The sequence below is a fragment of the Aulostomus chinensis genome, chromosome 24, assembly GCF_037954235.1.
Source record: "Aulostomus chinensis isolate RoL2024-O1b breed Wild chromosome 24, RoL_Achi_v1.0, whole genome shotgun sequence".
NCBI lineage: Eukaryota > Metazoa > Chordata > Actinopteri > Syngnathiformes > Aulostomidae > Aulostomus > Aulostomus chinensis.
Window position 1 is genome coordinate 14,687,501 of NC_141343.1, and position 25,462 is coordinate 14,712,962.

Below are 25,462 nucleotides of genomic sequence, written 5' to 3' on the forward strand. Positions count from 1 at the left end.
ATTTAGACAATACAGTTAAAGGGCGGGAAGCAAAAATTGCTTGACGAAATGGATGTACAGTATGGATTTATGTCATTCCACCTCATGAGCTACGTGTGAAATATTCAATACAAGAAGCCAGTGCAGAAAATCCATACGAGAAACACATCGACATCGGCGAGGAAATGTTTCCAATGCCCTAAATCGTAGTGTGCTCTTATCTAAAGAAGTGCTAGTTGATGGAGCCAGAATACTTCTTGTGGTAGAAGAACCATACTTAAGTTGTCATTTCTATTATTCAATATTTATGTAGTTAAACATTCTAAGGGAACATGCTGACTTTTTGCAAAATATGCTTACTTGCAGTCCTCCCCAGAGTCAGACGAGAAGATTGAGACTCATCTCTCCTCTGGGCTGCCACAGGGAGCTGAGATGCACGCTAGTTAGCTTAGCACAGTGTATGGTAGTCAGTGGGAAATGTTAGCATGCCCCTGTCAAAAGTCATCAACTAGCTCAGGTGCAGGCCTTTGGTTTGTCCTGCAGTAGCGATCCTCCTCTTCCTCACCTACAAAGTTGGCCCTGATTCGTAGCAGCAGTCGCTATGCTAGTTTTCAGCCAAGATTTGTCTGCTGAAGCTTTGCAGCATTTTGTCAAATTACTGCATTCAGTCGTTATTTAGTCATTTGAAGTGATTTCATATCAACTGTAATTCATAGACTTTGTTATATAAATGCAGACAAAGGCCGGGTTTTGACGATGGTATGCTAACACTTACCAAACACTCCCATTCATTGTGCTAACTAGTGGTTAGCTAGTGACTGCAGCTCCCAGCCCTCCAACGCACACACTTTTCTGGTCATGGGGAGGATATACAGTCAGTGTTTTCCCCTAAATAAAAAAAAATAATTCAACCAAGTACAACAATCCTCCAATGACTCCTACTTTCTGTTATTTATGTGAGTTGGTGTACTTCATTTTTGAGGCTATGATTTATGCTTCTGTTGAAATTTTCGAGGCTATACGACGAGTTGTTCCTAAGATTTTGTTCATGAATGGAAACCCGGTGGTGCGTATCTCTGAAATGCTACATTTGATGATGCACACTACCGGTGAATTGCTGAACTTTGCTGATACAGGCCTCAAAGGGAGCGAGTGCCGTGATGTATTCCCCAGCTATCAAGAGCAGCGTCAAAAGCCGTGACTCTTTATGTCTTGAAGTGTTTTTATACCGTCGCAAAATGACAGTTAAATGGCATCTTGGTGAAAACTTGGCCGGCTATTGAAACATGCTCTGAGTAAAACTGCAGCTGTCAATAAAACTAGTTTTTATTCCGCTTTACACTCCTCTTATTACAGTTTAAACTTGCTTGTTTTGTCTTTTTTGATCTATTTGCGAGGTTTAATTGAAAAAAGGAATATGTCCTATTTTACTTGAACCCAGCTTGTAGGAGAGGAAGTTCCTGCGGCTAATATTAATGCTCTAATGCTACGAATACTGTATGGCGAAAGCTTTCACAGCTGCGTTATATTTTTGAGTGGAGTCTAAAGTCTTGTTATGACTTCACATCGAGAACACAGAACTAGAAGGGCCCTTGCAGGGTCCGCTGGTCAAGGTTTTGCCAAGTGAGGAAGCCTCAAGTCATGGCTCGACCAACTAGAACGCTTCCGTATACTCCACACCTCCACCAAGGCCAATGTATAAGAAATAGGTTGTTTTTGCATCGCATGCTTCAAAACTATGGTGAAATCGTTCTTGGTTGACGCCTCGCCCTTCCAACAAGTTTGGCAGCCGCCAGCCTGGTAGTTTTGGAGTAACCCTGAATGAATGGCACCAAAAACATGAACTCCCACATGGACGTAATTTGGCTGTTTAACAGATGCGAGGATGTTTGTTTGCTTTTGTTCGTTTCTTACGACCTTTTGATATGACAACGCCTGTCAGGGTTAGGCACAAAAACATGTTAGGGTTAGGAAAAGATCTTGGTTTGGTCCAACATGAGCAGAGTTTTGACGGTAAAGAAAAGCCAAACCTCATTAGCAACATGTAATATGTGTAACATGTATGTAAGAGAGAGTGTACACATGAACCCGTTTGTATCAGCAGCTCTGCTCTGAACAAGGCTGTAGTGGAATGAGTGGACAGGGCAGGAGAAGCCCCCTCAGGTTGCCGTGGAAATCACTCATCTCCCATGACGACGACACGACCGATGGTACAGAGAGAGATAGAGAGAGACAGTTATACTGCTCTCTCTCTCTGCATGTGTGTATGAGTGTCTCCTATTTGAGACCTTTTCTGGTGTGAACCTTGTCAGGACCCCTAGTCCCCATGGGGACCAAAGACTGGTCCTAATAGGGTTAGGCATCAATTGGTTAGGGTTAGGATTAGGATTAGGGCTTGGGTTGGGCTGCACACATGAATGAAACCAATAGAATGTCCTAATAAGGATAGCTGCACAAACGCGCGCGCGTGTGTGTCTTAAGCTGTGTTGCAGATTCCGAGGGGATGAGACGTTACAGTTCGACAGCACAAAAACATGAAAACACAGAACATTGCCGAGCCACACGCACACACATCTGCATAATTCTCTGCATGAATGCACACAAACGTGTGCATGCAGCACACGTATGTACTGTACAGTGTTTGAATTTCTTCAAAGAAAATCTCAAATCGTGTACGTGAGGTGCTAACACACACACACACACACACACACACACACACACACACCATTACTCGCTGTTCTCCATATTATCTTCCTTCTTTTCTGTCCTTTCTTTCTCTCACTGGTCCTATTCTTATGAAATACCTCTCTTCACCATTCAATTTATTCAACCTTTATTGGCACCGTCTCAGGCTAACGTGATTAACATGAAGAATCAATGACAAGAGGAAAACATGCTAATCACATCGGCACGTGATGACAACCGTCACCCTCATTTTCACCATCGCTCTCTTTCCGGCTCAGAGACTTATCTTTTTCATTTGTGTGTGTGTGCGCGTGTGCGTGTGTGTGTGTGAGGATTATGCAGCATCAGAGCCAGATTTGGTCCGTATGCTCTGAGGCAATCCCACCCCCCACCCCCCCCTTCTACCAGCAGCAGGAGATTATGTGTCCTTCAGTGCACAAAACTAACAGGCTGAAACCCCCCAAAAAACAGGATGATATTACAAAAACACATTAACATACAAACACAGATAAGAAGTGTGCATGTGTGCGTGTGTGTGGCTCTAAACTAGTACCATGAGTTGCTCTCTGGTGTGTTTTCTGCACATATCACTGCTGTTTCTATTAATAAACGCACAGGGGTACATGAGACAGGATGTGGTCGCCATGGTGCAAAGTCCTCCCACGCCTTGTTTTAACTCTGTGTGTGTGTGTGTGTGTGTGTGTGTGTGTGTGTGTGTGTGTGTGTGTGTGTGTGTGGTCAGACTGTGTGTCTATGCATGACAGCAAGCAGTTTCTATTTCAAATGATCACACCAGCTTCTTGCACCATTTATTAGAAATTCTTACATAGTAGAAGTTGTCAAGGACATGACTTTGATTTTAGTTCAGTGCACAAAAAAGTTCAATATCACGATGAAAAGAAATTCTGCTTTTAAATTGTGTGTGTGTGTGTGTGTGTGTGTGTGTGTGTGTGTGTGTGTGTGTGTGTGCGCGTGTGTGCGCGCGCTCGCACCAGGCATTCCTTGTGTTCAGCTCAAGTTTGGTCGAGGTTAAGATGCGAAAAAGAACTGAAATTGTGTCAGTGGAATATCGATTAAATCACGACTATGGATGTGTCTTCTTAGACATCCCAGCTTGAACGTTGATTTGAAAGTCGGCCCGTCACCATGGCAACCCTGCATGCCAAAGCATTACCAAGTTTAAAAGTCAGGAACTAAAGAGACAATAAGTGCAATTAACAATGCCAGACACGCCGTCTATTATTTGCAAAGCACGCGACTTTCATAGCTGATCAGCCACTGATATGAAAGCAGAACTGATAAATAAAGACAGGGACAAATGACCTTAAACTCAGTTCCTCTACTCAGTTCCTGGTCAAGATGATGGGCCAGGTCTTACTGAACACTTAGAGCCACTTCATTCCCGCTCTGTTTTTGTGTCTTGGTGTGGTTCGTACTTGAACCTGCGCCGTCCATAAGTGGACCAAAAGAGTCTTAGGGGAACCAAACCACATTTATGGAGCACTTCTGTGCACCCATGAGCTGGTCCGCTAGTACAGACGAAGGAAGTGAGAACTCTGGTCTCTGCTCAGGCATGTCCAGGGCGGACCAAGAGCGTAAAAACTCAAAGGTCCTGTGTTCGTCCTCGTGTTCTGCTACTTTTTTCTTCTGTGTAAAATGCCACCAAAATGCAAAGAACAGCTGGCTCTGGTAGTAGCCTCGGCTCAAACATACAGGGCACACTGGTAGAGGAGCTGGTCCAGAGTCGTGTCCACGTTCTCGCTGCAAACGAATTGCGCCAGAGCTCTTATGGAAGCGTCTGAGACCAGCTACTGAACGAGGTGTCAGTCCGCTCGTTCTGTTCTCCTCTGAGTACGATAGCTGTTTACACCCCCCAAACAAACCAAGTTTGCTAGCTAAGCACATGGGTTCCAGTACGCATCCAAACAAACCCCAATGTGCTTGGTTTGTTGTGAGGACGTGATCCGACCCTGGTGTACTTAGCAGTTTGTGTCTTTCTCCCACTGCAAGACACATCTGACCAAAAAACTTGAGTTCTGGTGTTGTGTGTGTGTGCAGTTGGCTTGTATTTTTTTCTCCAATCCAGCGGGGATTAATTCCTCAAGTACTCAAACACGTCAGCTAACTCGGACCAGAGCACAACGCCCGAAAAAACCTCACTCTTCACGTGAGGCTATCGCTCATGTGCAGGTTAGTCGGACGGACCTGTCTTTTTCTGCTCTGCAGAATCTTTCTATGATGACAGTCCGTGTTTGTTTTAGTCACTCCCAGTGCCAGAAGGATGGAGTCGTTTCTAAAGCGGCATAGAAGGTGAAACCCTCTCATTCGTCCTCAGCTGGGTGTTCAACAGTAACCTGCGTCTTTCAAAGCGCTGAAATCAAAAGCTGAAAATAAATCACAGCCCCAACAGAGACGTGAGATTAGAGTGTATGGAGAGGGACGTCCAGAAGAGACCTCCGGTGTCTGTCGGTGGTCCCAGCAGCAGAGGCCGCGGCCACAACCACTCTCTGTACATCGTCCTCCATTTCCTCTCCCGTTAATTTTCTGTCGTATTTCTTTCCTCTCCTGGATCTCCTTTCATTTTTTTTACTGATTCACTCCACCTTGCACCCTGCAGCCTCTCATTTTTCCATCCCCATCTCCCTCTCGCTCAGTCTGCCATCTGCTGGCCATCAGGAACAACTGTGACTTTCAGGCCACAGCTGGTGACTTTGCACTGCAAGACTCACTTTGCATTCCAGCGTTGTCCACGCAGGGACAGCGCGGCCTCCTGATTAGAAAAACACAACGGTGTTTGAAAGGTCGCAGGGTTTAATGTCTGCAACAGCCAGCGTGCGTCTGTTTTAATTTGTTCTGGCAAAGACGAAGCAGAAGGTGTCGGTGTCTCAGCGCAGCTTTGATGAATTCATGAATAAACAGCTGCTAGGAGGTGTTGCTTTAATAATCCGTCAAAACTGGACTCTGACAACTAGATCTTTATTTTGAGAGTGTGATTGTTAGAACTGGTACCAGTGCCCAGGTGTACTTAATGTGCTTGTCATGTGGGGATCGCCCTCGTGTACCTTTTGAAGGAACGTTCTTGTAGAAGTACCTGTAAGTAGAGTACTGCTCTTGCCCCGTGCCTCTGTTTTTCAGTACGTCTTTTTTCTGCCCCCCCCCCCCCCCCCCCATGTATTAAGCTTTGGTGCGGTGACGTTATTGCGTTTCCAAAATTAGCACATTTCACATGTAGTTCCTGTAATAAAAGAGGATGTTGATTATTTTTTCCAGTAACTCATGAATATCATGTTTGTCCTTTAAAAAAAAAAAAAAACCCGGATGGTTCCCATCTGAAATTATTTAAAGGCTCTGTGCCTTAAGAATGCCTAAAATGTTACTGTGCAAGTTCTTTTGGGACGTTGATGTAGTTGGTAAATGACTGCGCAAACCCAAACTACAGGGAGAACAGGGGGTGGCTTTTTTTATTTATTTATTTATTTTTTTTACAGGAAGTGGTGACAAAAGCAGACAATCCAGGGAAGATTACAAAGTTAATACAGTTCACCCAGGATAAAGAAATGTCAAAGCTTTAACGGTAACAGCATAAGGAGGGCTCTCATAATCCTGCCAGGGTTTTTTTTTGTCGCGACAGCAATCATGTTATCCTCAACGATTGCTTGGAAAACAGTCGAATTACCTCACTCGCGTTACAGAGTCAGCAACCAGGGCTCGAGTCTCCTGTTGTTTTATCACCGCTCTTTTGACTTAGAGGTCACATTTCTTGTCTCAATGGCCTCATTGAAATGAATGAGGAGGCTGTTGGCTTTAAACTCAGGGATTGTGTGTTTAAACACGGCCTACATGTGTCGATGAATAGCCTTTCACTGGTTCGTTATCAGTTCATTAACGCTATCAGCTGTTGCCATAGAACGCTTCACCCACCGTCCTCTCCCGCCCTGTTTGCACGCTGTAGTACTTCTCCGTAAATAGCGCTCTCGGTTTTACACCTAAAATAAAGATCTCACGTTCAAATTCTTCAAAGGGGTGACGAGACTTCTTCTGGTTCTCTCGCTTCTCCTAGTATTCTGTTGTTCTGTATCAGCTGCAGGAACTTGACGCCGATCGATTCTACAAACTTGAAGTACTGACTTGATTCAGCCGTTTCCCTCTTTTGGAACAAAAGAAATACGTGTTGAAAAGTAATGAGTCAACATGAGAGTAGAGGTCTTGTTAGGTAATTTAAAAAAAAACCAAAAAAAACACTTCTAAACAGAGTAAATTCTATTTAGCAATCTAATGTCTTCATTCAGTTCAGTGAAAGCCTGCCGGGAACGTGAGGTATTTTAATGTCAATCGTAACTGAAAGGCAACTTTGTGTCAGGTTTGAAATTGCTGCAAATGTTTTGGCACTGAAATTTCAATGTTTACCACTGTAAATGGTCGACTTATTGGCCATTTTGACTCACTAATAATCGGTTTTGGCCTTGACAAAACTCTCCGTCAGGAAATCAGAGCTCCGGGAACAAAGTCAGCGAGAATTTGTGACGTCAGCAGTCCCTGAAATTTCAATGAACCTGACAAATCCTCTTTAAACGGTCAGCTTTTGTTCTAGCAACAGCAGCAAGTCAAACTCTGGGCCGTGGTTGTATTTACACCTATTATTAGGGTTGTAAGTACGAATGCAACAAACTGGGCTTTAATGTAGCACCAGTACAGATCCATATAACAGCAAAAAACACAAAAAAATTGCTTTGTTTTTTGTTTGCTTTTCTTCTCAAAAGCAACATAACCACTGGCACTGATCTGCCTTGAAGTGCTAACGGTCGCTTGGTGTGCTATCGGTCGCTTGGCATGCTAACGGCGACTTGATATGCATAAACCTCACTGGTGAGACCCATAATGGCACCTTTTCTTTTGCAAGCAGACTCACGGCGATGACTTACCAGTCATCATGTTGACTTATTTTGCAACGTGAATAGTTGCTAATGAGGCTCTGATTTCAATAGGAGGGATGGGTGAGAGTGACAGTGCGTGTGTGTGTGTGTGTGTGTGGGGGGTGGGGGGGTAGAATAGAAATGAAGGAGAAAGACAAATGGAGAGAGAGAGACAGATACCCCTTTCACACTGAACACGCGTGTCAAAGCGAGTTTTTGAACCCACGTTTGCTCAGCATCAGGGAGCATTTGGGCTTCCAGCAGACGCGAGTCTGAGCTCCTGCTGTGAGGCTGCGTGCCTGTGTTTTTCTCTCTTGTACGTCATCGCGCTGACAACGTCATCGTTACACGCAAAAGTGTGCCGCTGTCTCTAAATGCGGTGATGTTCCCATAAGTCACCATATCCCACCGTGTAAATTGTTTGAAAAAAAGGAGTGAAATGCATTCTGGGGGACATCAACAGGAAGGCTGATCTGATGGCGGGGGCCAAAACTTTATTGAGAGATGAGTGAGCAGCTCCTGCTGCGCAGCCCAGTTTTTATTTTTTTATTTATTTATTTGCCGGAGCTTCCACCTTGACAGCCTGACAGGCGGCACAGTCACAAAATCAGAATGCGAATGCAGAAACCTGAGACAACGCGGGTTGCCTTTTTCACACTGCAGGCGAGCGGAGCAGAGCCGAGGCGAGCCGCTGAACACCCGGGTCGCTTGGAGGGTCGGTGGACGCGGGTCCAAATGCTGAAGTGCCCAAACACCCGTGTTCACCTGCGTTTTTGGTGCTGTGTGAAAGGTGCTAGACAGAGAGAATGAGAAAGAAAGTATAAAAAAAGTGAGGGAGAGCTGGTGTGGAGTCTGCTGGGACCAGCGGGTTTCTGTTCATTAAAGCCAGAATGATGTGCGACTGGAAGGAAACATATACACAAACCCATATGCGCACGCGGCAACACACACACACACACACACACACACACACACACTACACTTGCTGTAATTTGCTTTGGCGAATGAGACATTGATCTGACACTGAGAGCAGGCGGATGACGGCTGGCAGACATGAACACACACAACCTGGCAGAGGCAAAGAATGCAAATTAGCCGGCGCTGCTGCTGCTTGTGCTGCCCCCCCCCCCCCCCCCCTTTACAGGACACACATCTGAAAGTGTTGCCGTGTGTTCTTTTGAGAAGGAGCCTATTTCCTTGAGGCTATAAATAGAACTGGAGGAACCTGTTTGACGAGCTGTGAGAGAGGATGGATTCAAAACTTCAGATATGTTCAAACGCAGCAGCTGTGAGAGCTGCAAACACCGCTTCACAGCGGCAGGATTCCTCATGTTCACACTGTGGTTCCCTTTGGGGGGTCCAAAAGCATCTCCCCGTGATGACGCAAACATATTTCAGGTGTAATGATTGTACACTCTGAGTCATGACTATGTGTGTCACTCAAGAGCTGGGTCCAAGAGCACACCTGAGGGGGCGGTGCTACCTGACAAGGTATGCCTGAGAGGCAGGAAGTAAGCTTGCATTGTTTGAAGAACTGCTGGCGTGGAAAGGGAGTTCCAGCTGAGGGAGGGTGAGTAAAGAAAGGGTAGTTTTTTATGTCTGAATTGCGACAAAAAGTAGGAGAAAGGGGGAAAAAGAGAAAAACAAACCCAAACAGAATTACCAAAGAGCAAATACTGAGAGAGTTTAGTTTGAGGGCCCCTAGTAGCTGTTGGCGTGCGCAGTCTGCCGCCGATGCCCGGCTTGTGTCAAACCAGCGGGTGCTGCATGGCACCCCTGTTGTTCCGCTGCGAGGGAGGAGGGCAGGAGGATGAAGACAAGTTCAGCCAGGACGACCAGCTGGAGTTCGATCCGATTGAGAAATCTCAAGAGACTCACCTGGTGGAAGAGGTCAGTGCGTATGTGAGAGTGTGTTTGAGGGGTCCTAACACCCGAACGACCACACGAGGAAGGTCGGAGGGTTTGTCGGCTTCTGGTTTGAGTGGATGTGTTGACAATGACGGACTGAATTTGTGATTTGTTGGCTGGAATGAAATCATGTTGGATTCAAGTTCACCAGTTTTTACCGCCACCGTTGAAGTCACAAAACATGAAACTGGTAGTTTCCTTTTTTTTTTTTCTCCTCTGTACTTTCTAAGAGGCCCAATTCTATCGATCTGTGTCTTCCCAATGAAGACCCTGAAACCTTAATATTGAACATCCTCGCCGTGCACGACAGACAACTTCCCCCCGTAAAACTGGGGCTGAAAAGCTCGTGGAAAGCCTCAAATGTCAGGTGAATGTCACATTGATTTGGCAAGATTTTTCATATCAAAATCATAAAAGGGCTTCTGAATAACATGATACTTCCTCCAGACCAATTGTAGTTTTTAGCAAATAATAATTGTTAGAAATTGTCATAGCAGTAGCATCTGTGCAGTGCGTGTTTCATGTTTTGATGGGATCAATAAAGCCGAGCTGGGAAGACACAGTGAGATAATCGCGCCAAATCTAGGTTCAATTTTGGGGGGGCGTTCTGGCGGGACGGGGAAAGGGGTTCCGATCTCAAGCCTCAAAGGTTTCTCACGTTTGATATTTGAAGTCTTGAGGATTAGGTCAGTTTTCTGGCTATTAGCCGGTGAGAGAGCAGTCACGGCATGGCTAGTAAGAACGCGGTAGCAGCTAATGCTAGCTAGTACACGCTACTAGAAATTGCCCTCAGTTCTCGAAGATGGACCTTCCAGTTCCTGTGAACATTCAGATTCATTTGGCCTTTTTTTTGTCACGGCGGTGCATCACAATGAGAACAAGTTCACCAACTTCACAACAAGGGTCACAAAGAGCATTAATAAAGGTTAGTTAATGCTTGACGTGTTACCAAATGATTCATAATTATATCAAAAATGTATACAAACTCATTACTATCAAGCCTCGTGTCTGGCTCATGGATCCAAGTAAATGTCTACAAGGGCTTGTTGGAAAATACCTTGAATAAGAAGTGATCGAGTACTTACAGTGTGTAAATGTGTGTAAATAGTCAGGGCTGTCTTAGATGTGTGTGTGTGTGTGTGTGTGTGTGTGTGTGTGTGTGTGTGTGTGTGTGTGTGTACTTGACTGCAACAGAGAAAAAAGAAGGAACTGAATCAATGAGATGTCTCCTCTGTTTGACTGTAAATTTTGCAGATGAGTAAGTTTGTGTGTTAATGTGCCCCTTTGTGTGCCTGCGTGTGTGTGTGTGCCTGCGTGTGTGTGTGTGTGTGTGTGTTTACACTCTTCAGGTCTACTGGGGCTGATTGTTTTGATGTAATTAGTCCCACTCTAATGAATACACTGATCTGTCTGACAACATCGCTCAGCCGGAGAGGAGATGAAATATCAAACATGGAGGTGTGGCTTCTCCACGCGGAGCCTCACCACCACATATTGATTCAGGCAGTCATATGTGCTGTACACGTGTGCTGATGTGCCTCTTTGCAGACCAGAAACAGAAAAGGGAAGCGAGTCATGGAGGTACTTGGACGGTACACTTTAGACGGTCTTACCTCTTGTAGGATTGGTATTTTTCACAGTAACCCGGAATTCCAGTTCCTAATTTTACTGTACATTCGGTACTTAACTTTCTCTTTCTCTATCATTTTTGCCATGCCGAGAAGGAATTTTAACGCAGTGTTGACCCACACTGTGGTTGCGAGACTCTAAAGAAAATCTTACAGTACAAACCTTAATTTGGTACTTGGTAGTACTGATGTATTTTGCCTCAGTCCAGACTTCAGACCCGACTTCTAATGCCATTAAAATGGGATTCCTCAACTCAAATTGTTGATTTAGTGGAACTCTCTTTAGACTATGCGCCACTTGGTTTGACAGTCCAAGGATGTACGAGGAACACGCACAAGCTTGACAAACGGCGGGGCCGTAGTCTCTGTTTCACTAGTTTATTTTGGCCATCTAACAGAGTGCCAATGTCCGGCCTTGATCTGGACCGGCCCTGATGAAGAGGCTCTGTCCCCCGCTCTTTTCAAGTCGGTGAGTGCGACTGAAACATCCTGTATTTATTTGTGCAGCACCACAGTCAGGGTTTCTGCTGGGAAGGTGTGTCCAACTCCTCCCCTGCAACATCATTCAAACTTTCTTTCTAAACTCCTGGTGTCCTCTGGCAGAGTTCCACAACGAAGCCACCGTTTTGTTCCCTTCTGCTGAGCCGTTTCTCAGCCTCAGAAGTACTTCCCTCTTTTTTGTTCTTTGTTCCATGTTTGTTTATTGATTTCACCAAGTCAAAACTAATGGATACCTTGGATCATTGCGTGTTGTTAAAACTGCCCTTATATGGGCCATGTTGTATTAGACTAAGGGATGTGTCTTGTATATGTATGTCTTCCAAATTGTCTAAGAAGAAGAGCAGATGGTGAATTAGATGAAGAATTCATGAGGCTGGATGGTCACCTAGTATTTACAAAGCATTGTGGACAAGTCATATCAGAAAAGTCTAGGCTACAAGTGGAGCGTTGCAGGCCGAGTGTTTTCCCAGACTGGGATAACTTTGGCATTGATTTTGTGTTTAGTGTGTAGCTGTTGCAGATTTATTTGCTAGCTGCTGTGACGCTGAGGAAATGCCTGTGATTGATCGCTTTTAAAAGAGGTTCACTTGTGTAGGCGATCTGTTTGTATGCAAGTAGCTTTGCCACGGCAGTGCTTGCTTCTCATGTGGTCAACAAAAACACCTCATCCGTGTTGTCAACTCACCAAACCCGTCTGTTGGAAACCAACAACTCAAAAGACATAAAAAGGCCTCTCCAACCCGCTTGATTGCACGATGTTCTGTTGACCTAAGACCTCAGTGCGTCCAGCTACATCAGTTGCTATGTCATTAGCTACTTGTCTCAAACAAAAATCCACCGATTCGGTTTTGTTTTGTTTTTTACTCACGGCATGTTGGCGTTGCTGTGATTACAGTGTAAACAGGAGCCTGATTGGTGTGACAGGGGCGTAGCGCCTCGCCGTTATCTCTGACATGTCGAGTGGTTCAGTGGAAAGAGACCTTTAAACCTTAAAGTCTTTCTCCAAATCTTCAAGATTTTGCTTGTTTTCTGCATCATGTCAACTCTCCAGACTTTATGTTTGCTGTAATTGGTGTCCTTGTCTTTCTTTGCTCTCTGCTCCCGGCCAGTGTCACTGTTCTTTATTCCTATCTTCCTCCGTCTCTTGTTAATGATCCATACAGTCAGGCAATCTATCATGGTTTCCGCCATCGGTCCTTCTCTGCTTATCTTTCTCTCGACCAGTATGAGATTTTCTCTCCCTCGGGGTATGAAGGCACTTTTATTCTTCGACAGAATTGGGCACTGTGAGGGCATGCATGTACCATCACAAGGCAGAATATCTCCTGGACGTACATGTACACACAAACGTTGCTGCCGAGAAATGAGATTGTGATGGAGCGATGAATTAAATTTATCACCAGTTCAGAGGTGCCTTGTATTACTCCCCGTGTTCAGATAGCCGATGTAATTTACTGGAAAGACAGACAAGCACAGAAAGTGAGACGGCAACTCAACGGATGAAGGCGAAAGCAAGATAGATGGTTGACATTGAGATAGAGGCGGCAAGCGTAAAAATGCAGCTGGGAGAGAACGACATTGAACGAAGAACAAAGAAGACAGATGACAAAGGTGCACGGATCTAAAGACAAAGATGGCGGTAATAAAATTTAAAAAGTGGTGAGAAACCTACCACCGCTTGGACTAACAACAAGGACGGTCAAGATTCTTGTCTGCAGCTGGGCATTCTGGTTCTGCAGATTGACACTGGCCTTGGGAATACTGCAAGGTGAAAATGTAACCCAGCTTTTCAGCCTTAGATCATTTACAGATAACATGCACTGAACTCGAGAGCTGCTGCTAAGCATAAAAAGCAGAATGCCATAGGCAGGAAAATGTTGCAGAAAGTGGAAGTTTCGCAATTTGCCCATAATTAACCAAGTCTCTTGCTGTCCCTTGACTTTGTCTGCCCTTAAAGACCAGAGTAGTCCTGCAGTCCCTCCTCTTTGACCTTTCATCACCCTCTCCATGCAAATGGACCGTTTTTGTCACACTTGCTGGCTGTGGCCCACTGTGCTCACGCTGAAATTGAAGCTGACAGGGTTAATTGGATTTGACGTCTGAAAAGACAGATTTTGCAGTTCCCGTATTCTCCGGGGCTTGAATTTACCTCCAGAGGAAGAGAAGGCCTGATGCAGTACCCAAACAGGCACTGAAGCTATTTTTAAATACCCTCAAACAGTATATGGTGTTACTGTACTACTGTTTGGATTTAGAAAAATCATATAGCAGTATTATGGAAAGTACCAGGGTCACTTTTCATCCCTCTTTTTTTTTTTAATTAGAGTGCACTTTATGACTCTGCTCCTGATTTAGAGACAACAAAACAATATCCTGTCTCTCCCTGTAGCCTCTACTTCCTCCTATCATTCAGCAGTTGCACACATTTGCTGCTGCATGACCAGACCAGTAAAAGCTTGTACTCTCTAAACTCGTCTTTGGACGTTTCCATACAGGAACCTAAGCTTATTACATGGTGTGAACAAAAAACAAAACAACAAAAGTTGGCCAAATTACTTTCCAGCAATGTGTCGCTGTAGCCAGTAATTCTTCAGCGCTGAAACCATTCCTATGCCAAACATGCGACCCTCCAGTAAATCTTTCTGCTGCTGAGTAGTGATAAAAGTCCCAGTTTCAACATCCTCAGAGGTTCACTCCCATACATAAAGGTTACCTTTGCCCTCTGTAGATGACGTTGAAGAATTTTGCAATTGTGTGATAAGAGGTGCGTATTGCATAAAAGCTTACTTAAGGTTATGTTCGTACACAAGTCACTTTTTGAACAGGAAAAGGTGTTTTTTGGAAGTTTCCCCATGGAAACCAGACTTGTGCATTCCAGCGTTGCCAGGGATTGGTCTTACCTTGCTATATATTAAAGGCCAAAGAGGCTGTGGGACACTCATTGATTCAGGTTCTGACATCATACTGTGGAGTTCTTCATCAGATGGTATCGTTTCTTATTGATTACGCACTCTCATAACAGCAAAAACAGAAACCTCATTTAATGGAGTTTTGATGGCCCCTGGAGGTCAGGGGTTCCTGGGATAATCCATGCTTAAAATAGCCGAAGATATGTAGACACACACACACACACACACACACACACACACACACACACACACACACACACACACTGATGCGGCTCCCTAGGGAATACTCATGGAGGCTGATCTAACGTCAGTTGGCGTTTCAAGCGGGGGTCGTGCCACGGCAGGTGATGAATGCGCAGGTGTACGGAGTGAGCCTTACGCAGCGTGATCAGAGTTTTAAGAGCGTATTGCTGTGTATATAATTGGGATCTCCATGGCGACCTCCACATCTGATCTCGGATTGATTACCCCTGGTGCTCTTAGCCGAAGAGGACAAGTGCATGATAAGCAGACACAAAGATGAGGGGAACGAAAAGTGACAATGGTCTCAAATGTGTTCTACGCCTATTAATAACTTCCCCCACGTAATCCTCTTTATTCAGCAGATGAAGTGCTTCTATGAACATGGGGCAGTTTCTCCAGGGGGCTCACGTCTCCCTGCTATCTACTGATTACTTCAAGAAATTTCAGAGACTTACTGGAATTGAAAATGCCAGAAACAGACAGTAACGTAGTTCCATAGAGCTCCGTGATTCGAACATGACAAACCCCGTCAGTACCTATTTTTCATCGCGCAGCTCTCTGACAAAATCATAGTGACGCTATCTTAGATCTTTTTTTCTGTTTGAGGAAACCCCCAAAAGAAAAGCAGTCACTTTTTTTTTCTAGATCCGCTTATGTCTGCATTTCCATTTCACTCTCTCTCTTCAGAAAAGTGTGAAGGAGGGGAACCTGTTGAAGCAGACGAGCTCCTTCCAGAGATGGAAGAGGAGGTACTTCAAACTCAGAGGGAGAACCCTCTACTATGCCAAAGACTGCAAGGTACAGAAATGAGGAATCCTGCCTTCAGCAGCATTGACGTAGCAACTTTTGGGAGAATGAGTGTGTCGCTGAATGCAAAAACAAACGATTTCTCTCGTTTTTTCCCCCCATCAGTCTCTTATTTTTGACGAGGTGGACCTTTCTGACGCCAGTGTGGCCGAGACCAGCACCAAGAACATCAACAACAGCTTCACGGTGAACACCACGACTTGTTTCAAAATGTCCCTAAGTTTCAAAACTGTGAAATTAGCAAATTACCTCGAGAGAAAAAATTTAGATTCCGATGGATTGGATCATCAGGAATTTGGTCCATTCCTTGTGGCAACGTTAATAAATGTAGTGTGGCTGTTTTCCTGACATAAGATGCTGAAGCTTGGACTTTTCTCTTTTCTCCATCTTTATCTCAGGTGATCACTCCATTTCGAAAATTAATGCTGTGCGCTGAGAGCAGGAAAGAAATGGAGGACTGGATCAGCGCTCTAAAATCCGTGCAAAAGTGGGAAATCTATGAGGTTTGTGTTTATCATCTGTCAGGCTGACTCTCACTGTCATGAACTTTCCTCAAATTGGGCACCGACATCCACTTGGACTCGATGATGAACTGAAAAGATCTCGGTGCTTAAAGGTCACTGTGGGAGTCAGATATCGTGGCAGCCTACAAACACAAGTTTATTCTGTTTTCTGACATTAGAAAAATAAGAAATGTGCCAAGACGATGACCTTTTTTACTCTACGAACTGACCCTGTTCCTTGATACTCCTTCCACTGGTTCTACTTTCAGAGGGACAACATTCTGGTCTTCTACTCTTTCTCTTCTCATTCAAGCTCTTTGCCAGTAGATTGATGTCTCTCACAAAATAAGAACCTCTGCTTTAACAGGCTAGAAAGAGAACTGAGGACTGTAATTTGCTATCCAAGTTGAGTTGAGATTCTCTCAAGTTCTCCAGTTTTATCCTCATTTTACAACAGTGGATTTCGGGCCTCATTTCTCTTTTTTGATCATGAAACTTCTTTCGCAGTTCAGGCTATGGATAGCATCATCTACCAATTCCACACTAAGTCTGACCGATTGATTGATACCACCAGGGTGCTCCCTGTCTGAAATGAGAGTGCTGTCAAACCAAAAATTCATCAAGACAAGTACCATCTCTCTGACATCACAGTTGCATTGGGAGAAGTTTGCCCTGAAGGAATTCTGTAAGAAAAGAGTTGGCGGGTGCTGTGACAAAGCTCACCCTAGCTTGATCTACTTCATTCCGCACATAATTGTGCTTGCTCTCATTTGTCGACAATTGAAGAAGCTAATTGTTGACCAGGGTTGTTTTTTTTTTTTTCAGTTACTTTCACTTTCATAATGCAGACAGTTCATAGGACGACAGATTGACTGGCTTTCATTAAACAAGAGTCTCTGCAAGAATTCCTTCAGGGTAAAGTACTCCCAACTACTGTCACAATCCGGTCTTGCCATCATTGTTATGCAGGACTCTACTTATCTTCAACTTGAGTATTCTTTGTCCCAAGGCCAGTTAGCTGATGCGTCATTAGCATTGTTTCTGTCCTTGTGTGTCTTCAGGTTACAGAGTTTAATATGTACCCCTGAAGACTCTACTGGCTGTGTACTTCAGCATGGAATCTAGAAATCTCATTATCCCAACATGTGATATCGTTCCTCCTGCAGGCAAATTATTTTCATGGCAAATTATTTTACCATGGTTTCCACCTTAGAAAGACAACCAGTTTCACATGTGAGCGCTGACATCGTATCTCCTCGGTTCTCCTTCCTCAGGCCAGCCAGTTCAACATGGAGCATTTCTCCGGGATGCACAACTGGTACGCCTGCTCGCACGCTCGACCCACCTTCTGCAACGTATGCAGGGAGGCCCTGCCAGGCGTCACCTCCCACGGCCTGTCTTGTGAAGGTACACAGATGCACAAATTTGGTTTCGCGCTCACATGCTGGCATTCATTCCCTGGAACATTCAGCCAATAAGGACAGTTCGGCACAAGTGTACTGTCTTAAACTTGCCCCACTTCATTGTTATGCCAGCAACAGCATTGTTCAGAGGCTTGATGCTTTCGAGTTGTCCGTAGATGATAATCCCACATATCTGGAACGCCGATAGGGAATTACTTCAAATTTGGCACAAACGTCTCAACTCGAGGATGAACTTACTAGATTTGGTTGTCAAAGATCTCAAGGACATTTTGCCCCCCAAAAAGGTTCAATTTGAGTCAATGAAAATGCAACTTTTTGAGTTGCCCTCAGGTCCCATTCTGGTGATATCCCAGGAACACCTTGAGATGATGGCTTCATATTTGGTTCCAAACATCCACTGGGATTTAAGAATGACCTGTGAAGACTTTGCTGGTCTACATTCAAGGTCACTTTGACCCAACATGAACAGAATATCTGTCTCACTCTCACGAATACAAACGTTGCTGGTACACCTTGAGGGAATTGCTTCAAATCTGGTACCAACGTCCACTGGGACTCGTGGCTCAATTGATAAAGTTGACCAGTTTAAAGTGGGTGTGACTGCGTGCTCCATGTTTTTGACAACAACTTGACGAATTCAAGTAACTGCTGTAAACAAAAATCACACAAATATCAGTGCTATGGAGCAGTGATCCCTGTTGTTTAAGGTCAAAAGTAAGGTCATCTTCAGTTTGACGTGATGATGCTGTACAAAACACTGTTCAGTTCTTTTTAGTAATACTAGTATTACGGGCGGCGTGGCTCAGGGGTAGAGTGGCCGTCTAGCAACTGAAGGGTCGCTGGTTCGATCCTCAACCCTGGTGAACATGTCAAAGTGTCCTTGAGCAAGATACTGAACCCATAATTGCTCCTGATGAGTAGGTTGGCGCCTTGCATGGTAGCCTCCACCATCAGTGTGTGAGTGTGTGTGTGAATGAGTGAATGAGATGACGCTGTAAAGCGCTTTGAGTACCGCTAAGGTAGAAAAGCGCTCTATAAAATTGAGTCCATTTACCATTTACCATTAGTATTTGTAGTATTCGTTAGAGGGTAAACAAGGAAGCCGTCTGCAACTGGCCTGGTCGACGGAGGCAAACAGTGAGAAGCTGCTTATTTGCGTCCACAGGAGATCGACACTCTTGTCAGGTTGCAAAATCCAGTAAAACGTAGGCGAGAAAATCACAATCCCGGCAAAGAGAGAGGCTCAGGGCGCCGGGGTCCAGGTTACAGTTCCCACTCGCTGACATCTGGAAAATGTCGAATGAAATCATTTCCTCACCTTCCTCTTATTAGCGGAACAGAACTTGAACACACCCATACGCAGTTATTGGGAAGTCAAATTTGTGCATTTATTTATCACTTCACGCCTCAGAAACTCCCTTTTTTTTGGGTGGGTGGGGGTCGAAATGACAAATAATTCAATCTTCTTCTCGAGAATTGTTTTGGACTGTCAGTTATTATTGGGAAGCTGATAGTGAGGAGGCAGACAGGAAATGAGAGGCAAGGAAGCTCCACCGCGCACCATTGGAAAGAATAAATATGGTACCAGGCCTCTTTCATCCCTCCAGGCCTCTGGGGTCCGTATCTCAGCAACCAGCGTAATCTAGGACTGTCTTTTTATTTTTCTTGTCTTCTCAAGTCTGCAAGTTTAAGGCTCATAAGCGTTGTGCCGTTCGCTCCACCAACAACTGCAAATGGACCACGCTGGCCTCTATAGGAAATGACATCATCGAAGATGAGGAAGGGGTGAGTGACATACCTTTGTTGTGTAAATAATTACACACGTTTCTAAAAGACAAAGACAAAAAAAACAAACATGTAAGATTCTGTAAATACAAAAAATAAAATATATCCCAGTCACTCAGTTTTCTGACAGTCAGGGTCAAGTTGATGTGCAATGTTTTAAATTCCGATTCTAAAAAAGTCTGGTTTGAAATTTGGAGCAGAATTAACCGTCTACCATCACTACAGCCAGTGATTTGAACAAATTACACTCTGGGCACCTTTGGTCAACAGGGAAGCGGTGATCGACTTGGATGAAGTGAGCTAAAAAAATATAAAAATAAAAAGAAGCCAATATTCGGTTTGACAAACCTCACTGGTAACTGTTGCTAAACTGTAACTCGTGGTGTGATGCATATTCTCTTATTGGAAGCAGGTGTTGGCACGACAAGATGTTGAATGGAATGATTCCATGTTGTTTATTCTCCAACTGTTGTAAAAAAAAAAAAATCAAAGCGATTTGACTTTATGAGACACGGTGGAATCGCCGCTCTCCCGCCGTGACCCTCCTGGTCCCGTGGAGGCTCAGGATGTCCGAGGAGTCGGTGTTCAGCGAGGTCGGTACCTCACACCCTCCCTACGTCTCCCCAGGTGTCCATGCCTCACCAGTGGCTGGAAGGAAACCTCCCCGTCAGTGCCAAATGTGTTGTGTGTGACAAGAACTGCGGCAGCGTGCGGAGGCTGCAGGACTGGCGCTGCCTCTGGTGCAAAACCATTGTAAGTCGCTCGGATCGTTGCCGCTCTATATTCTCTCCTTTCCTTTTTTTGTGACGCTTAAAACTTCTCCTCATCTCAGGCTTTGCCACTGCAGTGCAGGTAGATGCGAGTCAGAGTGGTGTGACTCAGTGAATCGTGCAGAGATTCTGTGCCCGTCCGTTTCTGGAGGGAGAGTAGCAGGAGCTCTCTAAATGCAAAACAGCCGGTCGCACCAGATAATCACCAGGAAGTGATTGGATCTAGGCTTCAAAATAAAAGTGCAGAAGAGGAAAATGTGAAATGCTTACAAAGACAAACCATTTCAGATTTCCTCATCGAATTAAATTCTTTGGTGTAAGACTTGATCATAATTAAAATTACTTCATAAAAAGGATGAGGTTTTCTCTCTCTCTCGTTCTCTCTCTCTCATGACTTATTATTCCTGGCAGTTCCTGGCTGCTGGAGGACTCTGAAAAGTTCCGCAGAGTCATCAGAGTAATGGTCCGTGCCGGCACGTAAGCTGGCAGCGCTGATCCCTGAATGAAGGAGAGAGAAGAGGGCAGGTAGAAATGAGAAATGAAATGTGGCTGATGAATTCCTGTCAGCTCTAGGGTTGCTGAGTCCGACCCAACACCCCCGACCGCCTCCGGCGACATGAGGAGAATTTTTCTGCATGACGACATTAGCAAAGCTCTAGCTTTGATTGCTAATTCTGCCCAGACTTCAGGACAAAGTCACGGGGCTAAGAATGGAATTCCTCACGATGTGAACAAGACGTACGGTTAAAGAAGATTCATTTGAGCTAATTCATGTGTTTTACCTGCAGTGCACTATAAATTTCCTGCATGACAAAGGGCTATTATGCTTAGCTAATGCTAACACGTGTTCTTGCTCGTGTCTTTGCAACAGCTCGATGTATTTATGTTTTCAATGAGTTAAAGTAATGCAAAAGGAAAAAGAGAATAAATGACCTGAACTTAGCGGGTAAGTATTGGACTCCTTGAGAGGCCGGCTGGTGATATCCTAATGTTCAGCCACTAGAGATGGTTGACTTTTTTCTGGGTGTGGCCTATTTTTGTAACTGATTTTATCGTAGAAAGCCACATTGCAAGCTACATTCAGTACATCTATTTCCTCGTTAGCCATTTTTAATGATTCCGAAATGAAAAAATGCCCTCTGAACCCTTTTAGTTCTGACCCTTCGTCACTTTGTCCAAATATTTGATGCCATTCTCTCTTCTTTAGTATTTGTCCTGTGACACTGCTACATGTGCTTGCATTAGCTTGAAACAGCCAGTTTTACCATGACATCCACCCGATACCCATGCCTATGTGCCTTTAGCTGAATTAGCTGGCTAGCTAGCAAAAGTAGTTGCTGCCTCAAAACCTCTGTAACTTCCCCAAATACGGCCACAGATTGCTGGCTCGTGTCTGCTCACGATGAGGTCATGTGGGACGTGTGAGTCCACTGCTCAGGACTCAAATCACTTTCCTCCCAACGTCATTTCACGTCTTTCCGTGCGGTTTCACTCAGAAAGCCTCAGCAGTTGCACTCCAAAAATATTGTTTTCAGAGAAGCCATAAGACAATCGGCGTCAGTCCATCATTCGTTTGTAGAAAAAACACAAAAAAACGTACTCACTGGGATGGACGTTTGCACAGAAACCTCCCTTTAACTCCAAAAGAAAGTTTCATCTACTGATCCACTTAGTGAAGGCTTCACTGCTTTAAGTGTCGGGGCCAAACGGACACACATTATAAATCTAATCCTCAGTACATAAACACACACGCACACGCGCAAATAAATCAGAGTGGTATTTGTAAAGGTTATAGAACTGACATTTGGTGGGTTTCAGAGGGATGTAATGACCTTTCTGCTTCGACTGAAATATAGAATTACTATGGAGACCGCTGACCGTGTGTGTACGTGTGTGTACGCGTGTGTACGTGTGTGTACGCAGGTCCACAGCAGCTGTAAAGAACAAATGGGAAAGGTGTGTCCCCTGGGTCAGTGTAGAGTGTCCATCATCCCTCCTACAGCACTTAACAGCATCGACTCTGATGGTGAGTCGCACACACACACACACACACACACACACAAGCACTTTGCTCCATAGTATTGCGTGAACTATTTGTCAGGAATGTTACCTTTTTTTAAGGTGACGCCTCTTCCCCTTGATGTATGGCCTAAGTTAAGGTGTTTCCTAATGAGTTTCAGGTGTCGGTCACCCGTGTCGAGTACATCACGATGAGCCGTGTGTAACCCCCTTAAAACCCCCTTTTGCAACACGGACTGCTAGTCCATGTGTTTTTCAGAGATTAATTCATTCCTCGTCTTCAGGCTTCTGGAAGGCCACCTCTGCGTCGTGCTCCAGCCCTCTTCTGGTCCTTGTCAACTCCAAGAGCGGCGACAACCAGGGGGTCAAGTTCCTGCGCAAGTTTAAGCAGCTCCTCAACCCGGCTCAAGTCTTCGACCTGATGAACGGAGGGCCCGAGCTCGGGTAGGGAGCTTTCCTCCGGAGCTTTGACTCAGAACTCCGTGTGTGTTTACTTCGCTCATGCTAATGCCATCTCCTCCTCTCCCAGCCTGCGCCTTTTCCAAAAGTTTGTAACGTTTCGTATCCTGGTGTGCGGAGGAGATGGTAGCGTGGGCTGGGTGCTCTCAGAACTGGATAAACTCAACCTCCATAAGCAGGTAAGAGCAGCGAGGAGGAGGAGGAGGAGGAGGTGAAGAGGATGATATAATGCTGAAGGGTTGGGGAGAAGTGGAGCTGACGGACAGGACAAAGACACCTTTTGTGTTGTGTTGTGTTGTCAGTGATAAAAATCGTTACTCCATGGCTTTGTTTTCATCCTGTAAGACAAAGTCTTTGTACGCCTGAACCAGTCACATCCACAGCCAATCATCATCGTCACGGCAACCACCCACCAGTCCCCCCCCCAAATGTTGCTGAGGCATGAATAGTTGAGACATGCTGACCTCAACTCAACATTTTATATCTTTCAGTTAGTTTTGATTAATTTGTTTAAGAGTAAACTACGCATTAAGAATATGACCATAATTAATCAGTTGATTGAACCTCGACCCCATGTGTGGATTCGTACACATTGATGTATTAATCTACCAAAATCTCTATGAACTTAAAATGTTTAAAATGCTTGTCATGGCAAAAAAAAAAATCAACGTATGCGATTAATTTTGATGTTACGCGATTAATTAAACACAAATAAATTAACACAAATAATTAAACACAAAGATTTAATTAATTTGATTAGATTGGAATCTTTTTCGACCCTGTGTGCCATGCATCTCTTGCCTATAAAGCAGGCACGAACAGGAGCCTCAGGGAACCTGACACACCTCATAAAAACGTTCTAGAAAAGAAAACTAGATGAAGGTTTTAAATCTAGACCTTTGGTTTGACGGGTAAAATTCCCATTCTGAAACCTTTTTTTTTTTTTTTTTCAACACCTTCTAACAACTTGAGGCTGGAGGGGTTGAGAGTGTTCAGGCCAGGCTTTAGTTTGGTCAGGTACTTGCAAAATTACCCGTGAGATTTAATTAATTTCAGTAAATGAATCTAAAGTAATGAGTGCAGTCGTGGATAACGTGGTTTAAGGAAATTTAATTTGGATAAAGAAATGCCATGTTATGTTTTTATTTCAGACTAAATTGATTAACCAGGCCTGGCCAGCGGGTTCCAGAGCTGATTCCCTTGGTTCTTACAGGATTTGTATCAATACCTAACTTGTGTCCTCACAAGACGATTGGTCTCCATCTCCCTGTTGGCTGCTGAGTGGCTTTTCCATGACAAGATGATCCTTACCTTCCTTTGCTGTTCCTCTGCTCTCGTTAATTTAAACTCTTCACTTTGTTCAACTTCTAATTCTGCATGTTTTGTCCATAAAGAGCTGAAAAGGTGACGGTGACTCAAATGTGCTGGACTTGAGCGGCTGTGAGTCGAGGCTCCTCTGGACGCTGACCCTCTCCGTTTGACTCCTCAGTGCCAGCTTGGTGTGCTGCCTCTGGGCACGGGTAACGACCTGGCTCGCGTTCTGGGCTGGGGGGGGCTCTGCGACGACGACGCCCAGCTGCTGCAGATCCTGGAGAAGCTGGAGAGAGCCACCACCAAAATGCTTGACCGGTAGGACCTGGGGGAGCAACAAGGGGCTTAGCGCTGCAAGGACGCGCCAAGTCTTGGCAGCTGTCGATGGGTTTAGTGAAGTGCGGAATGCCTTTCCTGTCGCAGAGGATCGGAAATTTCTGTCCCAAACAGCAACATTTAGGGGCTGTTCAAAGAGATTTTTCTCACAGAAGCTGACCTGACAACAGCACAACTGTCCAAAACGTCCGTTAAAAGCTTTCAAACACACAAAACTAGCTGGCCATGCTCGCTCAGGCTGGTTCATTCTAGTGCCATGAAGTGCACTGTCCCAGCGTCTTCGTCTCAGCTCGAATCAAAGCCTTTGTGCATGATTGTGTATGATTTTCCTGAGTTTTTGAGGTCATCGTTTAAGATTTTGAAGAATAAGTTTGTTTGCGTTTGAGGACGTGTCAGTTTGCTAGCTTTAGCAGTAGCCAGTATAGCTGTGTACCTCATTTTACAGGCTGCATGCTAGCTATATCTATCTATCTATAACCATGTACTCGCAAATACCTCATCTTTTGAGATTCGTGAGTGGTTAAACCTTTACATTTCACTTCTTAAACTTTACTTTTGATTTTTTTTAATGCCAGCTAAGCCAACCAATTATAGCAAATAGTTAATATTTTGAGATATGTTAGTTATTAAACCTTTTCATTTTAGTTTTTCAACTTTTACTTGAATTGTCTCATAAAGTGAAACTATTCTTCAAGTGGATTGTTGGAGACAACCCGCCAGGAATTTAGCCATGTAGGCTAAAGCTACCTTACCTACTGTTGTTATTACAGATTAGCAACAGGGATTGTCAACAGTACCTTTAACCAATGATATAAAACTAGCCAGCTAGCACATGAAGTAGCAGCAGCAGATAAGTTGTAGTCTTTCATGGGGAAATGTGCTAAAATGACTGAGATTCAAACTTCAAGTTGAACTTCTTCGTGTCCTCAGCTTGAACTCGAGGTTTGCTCGTGTTTTTATCAGCTTTAAATCCTCAGATCGAGAGAGCACACCAGGTCTGGCTGTTTCAGTCTGCTGGCCCTTCTATCTTGATCCGATCGGCTGATAATAATGTTTGTTTTTCCAGTGCTTGACCTCCGTGTGTGTCTCTTTAGATGGAGTGTGATGACATACGAGGTACCCACCACCAATAAACACACACCCATAGTGAAGGAGGATGATGGCCTGGATTCTCCTCTGCAGGTAAAAGACTCTGCGGGGTTTTCTGAAGACAGATGGTCTCCATGAATTAGCCTCGCAACGATAGATCTCATAAGCTCCAGAGAAATTATTCTGGGAGACG

At 44.6% G+C, this 25,462-nt stretch overlaps 1 protein-coding gene across 5 annotated transcripts in view; it reads left to right on the forward strand.

Annotated features, from left to right (window-relative positions):
* The window catches only part of LOC147238821 (diacylglycerol kinase delta), a 67,660-nt gene that overhangs the window by 29,780 nt on the left and 12,418 nt on the right, over window positions 1-25,462 (forward strand). For 2 of the 5 annotated variants that reach the window (XM_086196811.1, XM_086196813.1), the window contains 11 exons: window positions 15,454-15,564; window positions 15,679-15,759; window positions 15,972-16,076; window positions 17,351-17,483; window positions 19,179-19,285; window positions 19,913-20,038; window positions 21,979-22,081; window positions 22,359-22,518; window positions 22,604-22,712; window positions 24,023-24,162; window positions 25,275-25,362. In XM_086196811.1, coding sequence (XP_086052937.1) covers window positions 15,454-15,564; window positions 15,679-15,759; window positions 15,972-16,076; window positions 17,351-17,483; window positions 19,179-19,285; window positions 19,913-20,038; window positions 21,979-22,081; window positions 22,359-22,518; window positions 22,604-22,712; window positions 24,023-24,162; window positions 25,275-25,362 — 1,263 coding nt within the window. The other 3 variants (XM_086196814.1, XM_086196812.1, XM_086196810.1) reach the window with 3 other exon arrangements.